Raw genomic sequence first — 11563 nt, forward strand, 5'->3', positions numbered from 1 at the left:
TCTAGAAAATGGGAATTCAAACCTGTTCTCCCTCATTCTTAGACTTTGAGCCCCATGTGGGGCCAGATTATCTGTATCTACTCCAGCACTTTGTACACTGCTTGTCACATAGTAAGCGTTTCACAAATACCACTATAATTATTACTATTATTCTCAAATCTTATTTGTTTTTGTTCTCTTAACAGACATGGAAATGGATTGTGGGTCCCATGATTCTATATTTCTGTGAGAGGCTGGTGCGATTTTGGCGATCCCAACAGAAAGTTGTCATCACAAAGGTACTCCTGTTCCCATTTCGACGGTTCTGAGGTCTTGGGACAAAGCTTCAACATCTAAACACAGTAGGGCCAGTTCTTTTCTGTAAGGCAAGCGTATTTCATATAGCAACTAAAAGTGACCAGCTCACAAAAAGCTTTTCCAAGAAGTACTGAGAAGAAAATCATTTGAAAATGATTTTTTTCAAGTTGCCTGGCATAGACTATGCTCTTTCCTTAGAAAAGTGGGTGAATAGCTGTTAAGACTGATTTTTAGTGTAAATGAAGAACAATCTTTGGAAATTCAGGATAAGCTTCTTAGAGCTTAAGAGCATCCTGAAGAAGAATTTGAGAATGCTTGAAAGATGGGTGAGTGGGGATTGCTTACGACATCATGAGGTAAAACAGTCAGGGGAGTTGAGCTCCAGAGCAGGGAGGATCATGAGGAAAAATTGCAGCTGTCGGCATAGAAGACAACCGAACAAAATACAGGCCATATTTTCAAGTGGATAGAACTAGCTTACTGGATAGGGCATGAGGCTGGGAATCAGAAGGACGTGAGTTCTATTCCCAGCTCCATCATTTGTCTGCACAGCAGAGAGAGCAGGGAGGGAGGGAGGGAGAGAAAGCAGAAGTGAGAACAAGAGAAAGATTGAGAGATAGCTGTGAGAAAAAGAGTGAGAGAGAATTTATGAGAAAGAATGAGAGTGAGAGAGAGCTTGTGAGAAAAAGAGCGAGAAGAAAGAATTTGTGAGAAAAAGAATGAGAAAGAGTGAGAAAGAGAGCGAGCTTGTGAGAAAAAGAGTGAGAAAGAGAAAGAGGGAGAATTTGTGAGAAAAAGAATGATAGGGAGAGTGAGAAAGAGACAGAGATTTGCCTAACATGCGTCCTTGACAGTTTTCCCATAGTTCTCTCAGCTCCTCTATGGATTCATAATAGGTATGCCCAGAAAATTTGTATGTAGTTGGGGTCTTTTCTTCATCAGTACAGTTGTTCTAACCAGTTTTTGGGAGGGCACAGTGTCCCTCTAGACTGTTAAGTTCCTTGTGGGCAGGGAACACATCTACCAACTCTATTGTAGTGTACTCTCCCAAGCACTTAGTACAGTGCTCTCACACAGTAAACACTCAATAAATGCCATAGATTGAGTGATTAACTGACTTGCCCAAAATCACAGAGCTGTCAAGTGACAGAGTGGGGATTAGAACCCACGTCCTCTGGCCCATGCTCTTTCCCCTAGGCCATACTGCTTCGTTGGGATGACTGTTTTGCTAGTCACGTATTCTTACGCTCATAGGTAGTTACTCATCCCTTCAAGACCTTTGAGCTGCAGATGAAGAAGAAAGGCTTCAAGATGGAGGTAGGGCAGTACATTTTTGTCAAATGTCCTCAAGTGTCCAAACTAGAGTGGCATCCTTTCACCCTGACCTCCGCCCCAGAAGAAGACTTCTTCAGCATTCACATCCGCATTGTTGGAGACTGGACAGAGGGACTCTTCAATGCCTGTGGCTGTGACAAGAAGGAATTTCAGGATGCCTGGAAGCTTCCTAAGTAAGCACAAAGCATGCGTTGAGAGAAATGGGTGTTGAATACGGCTTAATGGATGTCCCTGGTTCTCTTTGTTCTGGCACCGCTCATCATTATATTCATTCAGTGGTATTTATTGAGAGTTTACTGTGTGCAGAGTACTGAACTAAGCACTTGGGAGTAAGATACAACAATAAATCGACGCATTCCCTGCCCACAATGAGCTTATGAAATACCATTGATTGATTAGGCCTTTGGGGAAAATACATAATAATGCAGGTGTGTAAACTTATTATGGGCAGTGTCGGTTAATTCTGTTCTATTGTACTCTCCCAAGCGCTTAGTACAGTCCTCTGCACATAGTAAGTGCTCAATAAATACCACTGATTGATTGATGTATATACATATATATGTATACACATACGTACATACATATGTATGATGCTCAATAAATACCACTGATTGATCGATGTATATACATATATATGTATACACATACGTACATACATATGTATGATGCCTCCAAATGTGTCTAAGTGCTAATGAACTCAGTAGAGTAGAATTCATAAAACCAGAAGGTAGGAAAGTAGAAACATGGATTTTTACTGAAGTGGCAGGGATCACCCCAAAAGGAAGAAGTTGAAGATTTTGCTTTCCTTTGAACCTCTTTTAGCATTTATGAGAGCAAATGCGAGAAACAGCGTGGCCTAGGAGTAGAGTATATGCCTGGGAGTTAGAACTGAGTTTTAATCCCAGTTCTGCCAGTTGTCTGCTGTGTGACCTTGGGCAAATCATTTCACTTCCCTGGGCCTCAATTACCTCATCTGTTAAATGGGGATTAAGACAGTGAGCCCCTTGTGGGACAGCGACCGTGTCCAACCTGATTACCTCGTATCTACCCCAGGGCTTAAAACAATGCTGGGCATATAGTAAGCACTTAACAAATATTATTAAAAAAATACTTAGAGTTAGCTGGAATTTTTCAGAATATCTTCTGCCGCTTACCTCCAAACAGTCAATCAATCCTTTGTATTTCCTGAGCGCTTACTGTGTGCAGAGCACTGTCCAAAGCGTTTGTGAGAGTACAATATAACAATGAAACAGACGTTCTCTGCCCACAATGAGCATACAGTCTAGAGGAGGAGACAGGCCTTAATACAAAATAAATAATCTGTTAGTCAGTGGTATTTATTGAGAATTTACTGCATGCAGAGCACTGTACTAATCACTTGGGAGAGCACTCTAGAGTAAATAGCCATGATTCCTGTCCACAAGGATCTTACACTTTAGTAAGGGGGAGAGATATTAAAATAAATACCAACTAAAATAACTCTTAATGCTATTGTGGGTTTTTTTTTTCCTATTGTGGTATTTTACGGCTAAGCGCTTCCTATATGCTGGGCATTGTACTGAGAGCTGGGGTAGATATAAGCTAAAAAGGTTGGAACCAATCCCTGGCCCATATAGAGTTCACAGTTTTAATCCCGATTTTACAGATGAGGTAACAAAGGCACAGAGAAGTTAAGCAACTTGCCCAGGGTCACCCAGCAGACAAGTGGCAGAGCCGGTATTGGAACCCAGGTCCTTCTTACTCCTAGGCCCTTGCTGTATCCACTAGGCCCCACTGCTTCTTATTTTTGGCATGATTCATTCATTCATTCGATTATATTTATTGAGCACTTACTGTGTACAGAGCACAGTACTAAGCGCTTGGGAAAGTACAATATAAAAATAAACAGACACACCAGACCCTCAAATAGTCGGAATCCACAATTATCCCCGATCAAACCCTGTGCTTCGTCTAGATTAGCGGTGGACGGGCCCTTCGGGACAGCCAGCGAAGATGTGTTCAGTTATGAAGTCGTGATGCTTGTGGGAGCCGGAATCGGCGTCACTCCCTTTGCCTCCATCCTTAAATCCGTTTGGTACAAGTACTGTAATGATGCGATCAACCTGAAACTCAAAAAGGTAAGGTTTCTCCATCAGGACCGAGCCGTCTCTGAAGGCCCTCTTGTGAATATCTCAGCAGTTGAAGATGGGTCTAGCGGATGTCCAGTACAGCTGAGTGAGAAGCAGCATGGTTTGTGGATAGAGTCTGGAGGTCATGGGTTCTAATCCTGGTTCCAACACTCATCTGCTGTGTGACCTTGGGCAAGTTACTTTGCTTCTCTGGGCCTCAGTTACCTGATCTGGAAAGTGGGGATTGAGACTGTGAGACCCACATGGGACAGGGACTGTTTCCAACCTGATTTGCTTTCATGTACCCCAGTGCTTAGTACAGTGCCTGGCATATAGCCAGCCCTTAACAGATCTCACAATTATTATTGATGTCACATCTGTTTACGGTAGAAGAGATTCCACTGATACTATGTATGTTCATAGAAAGAGGAACACCACCCCAGTGACTCTGTAGAGACAATTTCTGAAGTTGCTATACTTTCAACTCAAAAGGAACATGAACTAATACTAAGAACTGTGGTGCTTGTTAAGTGCTTACTATGTGCCAAGCACTGTCCTAAGCAGTGGGAGAGATACAGGTTAATCAGGTTGGACACAGTCCCTGTCCCACATCGGGCTCATCCTCTTAATCTCCATGTCATAGATGAAGTAATTTAGGCCCAGAGAAGTGAAGTGACTTGACCAAGGTCACATAGCAGACATATGGCAGAGCCGGGATTAATTTCCAAGTCCTCCTGACTCCCAGGCCCATGCTCTATCCAGTAAGCCAACCGGCTTTTCAATTTGTATTCAATTTCAATTCAATTCAGTTTCTATTCAATTTCAATTTCCATAATTTCTCTTTCTACCTATCTATATTTTCCTATCCTAAATCACTTCCCCCTACATTTGGCGGGGTTCTTACAGATGAAATGAATTACTTTAGATTTGACCATTCAAATTGGCTTCCCACAAGGCTAGAGAATGCAGTTTCCATACACTTCCTTCACACCGTCCCAAGCTGCAGGGAGCGGAGGGAATTCCGTCACAGGAGCGGAGATTATTGTGAGCGGCAGGGAGAATTCTTGAAGACAGCTTTTGGGTGGAGAGGACCCTGAAACCATGGCAGGTCACACAGCGGGGAGTGTATTGAGGGGGTGTTATGGGGGGCCCCCACTTATCCTGGGCTTCAGCCTGATGAGCCCCTGTGTTAATTCAGCCCTGCCCTTCTAGGATTTCTGCCTTTCTACCAGAGGAGGGTAAGCAGAGTGTGGCTTTTCTTACGCTATGGCAGGCAAGGAAAGAGGCAGCCACTTCAAGCCATCAGACCCTTCTCTGAGCTATATTATGAAGGAACTAGGTCTAAATAACTACCCTCTGTGTGAAATGCTTGTGTTATTCTCGCCTAGTAAGATGGGGATGGAAAAACAGCTGGATGGAGGTGGATATGGACAAGGAAGGAGTGATTGAATTGTAAAATAGACAAGGTCAGGGCAAATTTAATAATGATAGTGGTATTTGTTAGGCATTTACTATATGCCAGGCACTGTACTAAGCCCTGGGGTAGATACAAAATAATCAGGTTGGGGACAGTCCCTATCCCATATAGGGCTCACAGTCCTAACCCCCATTTTATAGGTAAGGTAACTGAGGCATAGAGAAGTTAAGTGACTTGCTCAATGTCACACAACAGACCAGTGGAAGAGCCAGGATTACAACGCAGGTCTTTCTGATTCCCACGCCAATGCTCTATCTACTAAACCATGCTGCTGCTTTATATTCCAAGTGGAAGTTTTTGAGGTCAAATATTTTTTTATTTATTATGCAAGATTGAACCAGACACTTCTTCCTCCCCTATATCATACCTGACATCTGGTTTTGAATTTTTGAAATCTGTGAAAAATTGAGCTTCCATAAAATCTAGAGAGCAGCAAGAAATGGGGAAGTGGGAAAAAATTCTTATAATACTGCCTGACAGAACTGAAAAGCAGTGTGTCCAAGTGGAAAGAGCACAGGCCCGGGAATCAGAGGACCTGGGTTCTAATCCCAGCTCTCTCACTTGTCTGCCTTATGACCTGGGGCAAGTCACTTCACTTCTCTGCGCTTCAGTTTCCTCATCTGTAAAATGGGGATTAAAGCTGTGAGCCTCATGTGCGCCATTGACTGTGTCCAACCTGTTTCACTTGTATCCACCCCAGCGTTTAATCCAGTTCCTGGCACAGAGTAAGCACTTAACAAATACCATAAAAAATACCTCTTGACATTTCATTGTGCCCCTGTTTTAGATCTACTTTTACTGGCTATGTAGAGACACACACGCCTTTGAATGGTTTGCAGACCTTCTGCAGTTGCTGGAGACCCAAATGCAGGAAAGGAACAACGCAAACTTTCTTAGCTACAACATCTATCTTACTGGCTGGGATGAAACTCAGGTAAGTCCTGGGCCAACATATTGACTCCTCTAAAAAGATTTGTTTGCTTTCATGGACTGTTTTTTTAAGATCAGCAAATGGCCACCATTCTAGGCTAAAACAAATGTAATTGGGCAAGGTGACGTGATGTTCTCTTCCAGCAGCATGGCCTAGTGGACAGAGCATAGGCCTCGGAGTCCGAAGGACCTGGGTTCTAATCCTGGCTCTTCCACTTCTCTGCTCTGTGACCTCGGGCAAGTTGCTTCACCTCTCGGTGCCTCTCTGTAAAATGGGGATTAAAACTGTGAGCCCCATTTGGGACAGGGACTGAGTCCGACCTGATTACCTTGTATCTACTCCAGAGTGTAGAAATAGTGCTTGGCATGTAGTAAGCACCTAACAAATATCATAATCGTTATTATTTCCTGAACTGCCCTATCACCTGTCCCTTTGTGGGGTCTTAATCACCAATCCAAATTAGAGTACTACTCTCCCAGTGGGGAACACTCATGAATATTGAATATGTTGCCAATTTGTACTTCCCAAGCGCTTAGTACAGTGCTCTGCACATAGTAAGCGCTCAATAAATACGATTGACGATTGATCTGCCACATGCTGGCTGTGTGACTTTGAGCAAGTCACTTCACTCCTCTGTGCCTTAGTTACCTCATGTGTAAAATGGGGATTAAGACTGTGAGTCCCATCTAGGACAAGGACCATGACCATCCCAATTTGCTTGTATCCACCCCAGCGCTTAGTACAGTGCCTGGCACATAGTAAGCACTTAACAAATACCATTATTATTATTATTATTTTTATTCATTGAGCCCGGGTTCATGGGTTCTAATCCCGCCTCTGCCACTTGTCAGCTGTGTGACTTGGGCAAGTCACTTAAATTCTCTGTACCTCAGTTATCTCATCCTTAAAATGGGGGTTAAGACTGTGAGCCCCACATGGGACAACCTGATTACCTTGTATCTACCCCAGTACTCAGAACCATGCCTGGCACATAGTAAGCGCTTAACAAATCCCGCTCCCTCCTCCCCACCACCCTTCTAGACTGTGAGCCCGTTGTGGGCAAGGATTGTCTCTATTTGTTGCTGAATTGTACTTTCCAAGCACTTAGTACAGTGCTCTGCATACAGTAAGCGCTCAATAAATACGATTGAATGAATGAGTAAACAAATATCATCATTATTATTATTATTCATTCATTCAATTGTATTTATTGAGTGCTCACTGTCTGTAGGGCACTGTACTAAGCACTTGGGAGAATACAACAATAAACTGACACATTGTACTCTCCCAAGTGCTTAGTACAGTGCTCTGCACATAGTAAGTGCTTGATAAATACCATTGATGGATTCATTCATTCAATCATATTTATTGAGCGCTTACTGTTTGCAGAGCACTGTACTAAGTGCTTGGGAAGTACAAGTTGGCAACAGATAGAGAAGGTCCCTACCCAACAGTGGGCTCACAGTCTAGAAGGTGGAGACAGAAAACAAAACAAAACATATTAACAAAATAAAACAAATAGAATAAATATGTACAAGATGGATGGATTGAGCCCCATTTTACTTGGTCTGGACAGATCCAGGGATTGAATGGGGCAGTGAGCTCGTTGTGGGCAGGGAATGTGTGTGTCTGTTGTCCTCTCCCAAGCATTCAGAACAGTGATTTACACACAGTAAGTGCTCAATAAATACAGTTGAATGAAGGAATGAATGAATAACTCACTCATCCTCTCCTCCGCAGGCTACCCATTTCACAGTACACCACGATGAAGAGAAGGATGTGATCACGGGCCTGAAGCAAAAGACCTTGTATGGGAGACCCAACTGGGAAAATGAGTTCAAAACCATCGCAAGTCAGCACCCAAGGTAACAAACGCAATGGGCATTTTCTCTGGGGGGTCTCAGGGCACCTAGCGCTTTTCTCAGGGCCAAGTGAGGGAAAACAGTAGCTACTTATAACCTCCTTCTAACCATCCAGTGGGTATGTTCCATCTCTCAAAGCCTCGCACTCCCAAGCCAACTCCCTCGAAATACCACCCAGCCACCCAGAATCATGGAATTCTGTCTGCTCAGCTAAGCAGCAGAAGTTTGACCCTGGCAGGATCACCAGCATAAGTGTGACTTCCTTTAAACTATCTCCCCCAAGAGAAAAGAGAGCCTGATTTTGAGAAGCATCATGGCCTGGTGGAAAGACCAGCAGACCTGGGTTCTAATTCTGTTCCACCACTTGTCTGGGCAAGTGGGCAAGCCACTTAACTTCATTTATTCAATCATATTTATTGAGCACTTACTGTGTGCAGTGCACTGTACTAAGAGCTTGGGAGAGTACAAGATAAGAATAAACAGACATGTTCCCCACCCACAATGAACTTCCAGTCTAGAGGGGGAAGACGGACTAACATCTTAATGTCTCCATGCCTCAGTTACCTCAGAAACCTACAAGGTTTCTCGACTACATTTGACTGGAGTGTGCCATTTTGAAACACTGTTCCCTGGGAGCCCTGTTCTACCCTAATTTTCTTGAAAAATCTTAGGCTCAGTCTATAAAAAGCTCTTGAAACTGTGTTACTGTAGATTTCTTTCTATCGAAGACGTACAAGCATCTTGCTTTGGAGTAAAGCTAGGTCGTGAAGTAATGGCCATTTCTCCTCTGTTTGAGTGTCATGGTCACAAGGCAATCATCTGCTATTTGAATCATCCCGATCCACTCCTGCCCAAGCCAGTGTCGTTCCATTATAGTATACCCTCCCAAGCACTCAGTAATAATAATAATAATAATTGTGGTATTTGTTAAGCGCTTACTATGTGCCCAGCACTGTAGTAAGCACTGGGGAGGATAAAAGTAAGTCAAGTTGGACACAGTCCCTGTCCCACCTGGGGCACACATTCTCAATCCCTATTTTACAGATGAGGTAACCGAGGCCCAGAGAAGTGAAGTGAGTTGACCAAGGTCACACAGCAGACAAGTGACGGAGGTGGGATTAGAACCCATGACCTCCTGAACCCCAGGTCTGTGTACAATGCTTTGTGCACAGTAAAAGCTCAATAAATCCAATTGATTGCTTGATCCATTGTACCTAATGCCCTTTTCCCCTTCCTGAACAGTTCCAGAGTAGGCGTATTCCTCTGTGGACCCGAAGCCCTGGCTGAAACCCTCAACAAACAAAGCATCTCCAACTCTGATGCCGGCCCACGAGGAATTCATTTTATCTTCAACAAGGAAAACTTCTAACGTCACCACTCTCTCCCAGCAATCTGGGCGAATCAGGGTCAGTCGATCATGACACCATAAACAAGAAAACAACTGATTTTTTTTTCCCTTTTTATGCTTTACACAGTCATGGTTTCTAAATCAAATCTCACGTTCTGAAAAGGAGAACAAAAGACTCCTTTTTCATTTAAGTGATTAATGTACTTTTTTGGTCTTTATGACTCCTACAATATGAGCAGAAAAATTATCTATGTAAGAGCCAGTTTATCATGATCCATGGTATTTATTGAGCACCTATTATGCGCTGAGCACTGTACTCAGTTTTCGGGAGAGTATAAAGCTTGGTAATGACTGGATCTGCCCAGCCCATGTGAAGTGGAGGATTGGTTCAGTTGTTATTTGTTGGTGACAACTCAATTGGGAAATTGTTTAAAAAAAATTGGATCTAATTTGGAGTCATATGGATGAGGTCAACCAGATAATTATTCACACATATTTTTTATTTTTATGACTGCTGTTTGGGCTCTTGGACCTTTCCATCATTCCAGCCAAGCGGTGGTTACATTCTGCTCCCTGAAGTGCCAGAATCCATCAATCGATTGTACTTACTGAGCACTTGCATTGTACAGAGCCCTGTACTCAGTGCAGAAAACAGCTTAAGTGGGCTGGTAGAGAAGCAGAAGGGGGAGAAAAGAAAAGGGTATTAGGTAAAGACCTAGGAAAAATCATTTTGATGATTCTTTAAGAAAACCCAGAATTTTTCTATCACATAGACAACTAATCCCGCTTCTCCCATGAGATGGATCGCGTCTTTGTTTAACTTCCCAGAATGCAGTGAGAGCTCATTTTACCTCCATGCACAGGTGGAGAGAGGATACAAACTCCTCTTCACCCTAACCAGAGTCAGAGTGCCTTGGAGGAGGTTGAAGCCATGTCTGTGTGTTTTCTAGGACATGCAGATCTTTAAGGGCATATCTGACACAAAGTCAGCGGCTATGTTTTTACTAGCTCCTCCAAGCTTTCTTCAAGATCAGTGTGCCTATCACAGCAACCTGGTCTTCTCCATTTCAATAATAATGTTGGTATTTGTTAAGCGCTTACTATGTGCAAAGCATGTTTCAACCATGCTCAGGCCTCTCAGAGCCCAGGCCTGTGAGTCAGAAGGACATGGGTTCTAATCCTGGCTCTGCCACTTGTCTGCTGTGTGACTTTGGGCAAGTCACTTCACTTCTCTGGGCCTCAGTGGCCTCATCTGTAAAATAGGGATTGAGACTGTGAGCCCCAGGTGGGACAGGGGACTGGGTCCAACACGATTTGCCTGTATCCACCCCAGCGCTTAGTACAGTGCCTGGCACCTAGTTAAGCACTTAACAAATACCACAGTTCATGCTTAGGATTTAATGCATCTTATTCCTTTGAAGCTGAGGAGTCCATCCCTGCTTTAACATGAAAAGGTGTCCTGAGGGTTTAGTAGTAGCTAATGCATAAGGGTTTGGAAATTTGTGTTTCGCAGAAATCAGCATTTCCCAAGTGGTGCACTCTTAAAATGTCAGAAACTGGGTTTTTTTTTTTTTTTCTATTTTAATACTACCAGGTAACCCTGATTTAAGGGGGATAGTTCCGGTTTTAGTGCCTCTGCTTCTGGACCCCTATTCAACTTAAACTTCAAACTTGTCCAAAGTTTAAGGAATAGTCTTAGGGAAGCTTTCATTCATTCATTCAATTGTATTTATTGAGCGCTTACCAAATGCAGAGCACTGTAGTAAACACTTGGGAGAATACAATGTAACAATAGGCAGACACATTCCCTGCCCACAATGAGCTTACAGTCTTGAGGGAAAAATTGTGGTATTTGTTAAACACTTACTATGTGCCAAGCACTGTTCTAAGCACTGAGGTAGATGCAAGATAATCTGGTTGGACACAGACCCTGTCCCACCTTGGGCTCTTCTTGTGCCTGAACTGGGGCAAGGAGAAGGGTAAAGCCCTGGTGCCCCTCATGGTGACATGAAAGCATTTTCTCTCTGGGCAGAGAAGAGTTTCCATGCCAGTTTTCTACCACTACTCTCTCCTTACCCTCTTCTCTGCTCTCCAGTCAATCAAAAAATGGTATCTATTGAGTGCTCACTGTGTGGAGCATTGTACTGAATGTCTGGGAGAGTATGACACAACAGAATTGGTAGATATGTTTCCAGTATATGCCCC

At 43.3% G+C, this 11563-nt stretch overlaps 1 protein-coding gene across 1 annotated transcript in view; it reads left to right on the top strand.

The window, feature by feature from the left end:
- Positions 1–10496, top strand: part of LOC119940386 (cytochrome b-245 heavy chain) — a 31381-nt gene extending 20885 nt beyond the window's left edge. Inside the window, exons 8-13 of the mRNA XM_038760634.1 lie at positions 186–278; positions 1552–1805; positions 3587–3749; positions 6005–6151; positions 7889–8013; positions 9253–10496. Coding sequence (XP_038616562.1) covers positions 186–278; positions 1552–1805; positions 3587–3749; positions 6005–6151; positions 7889–8013; positions 9253–9379 — 909 coding nt within the window. The 3' untranslated portion in view covers positions 9380–10496. The remainder of the gene's footprint in view (positions 1–185; positions 279–1551; positions 1806–3586; positions 3750–6004; positions 6152–7888; positions 8014–9252) is intronic.
- The last annotated feature ends 1067 nt before the right edge of the window (positions 10497–11563 follow it).

The sequence above is a fragment of the Tachyglossus aculeatus genome, chromosome 18, assembly GCF_015852505.1.
Source record: "Tachyglossus aculeatus isolate mTacAcu1 chromosome 18, mTacAcu1.pri, whole genome shotgun sequence".
Lineage (NCBI taxonomy): Eukaryota > Metazoa > Chordata > Mammalia > Monotremata > Tachyglossidae > Tachyglossus > Tachyglossus aculeatus.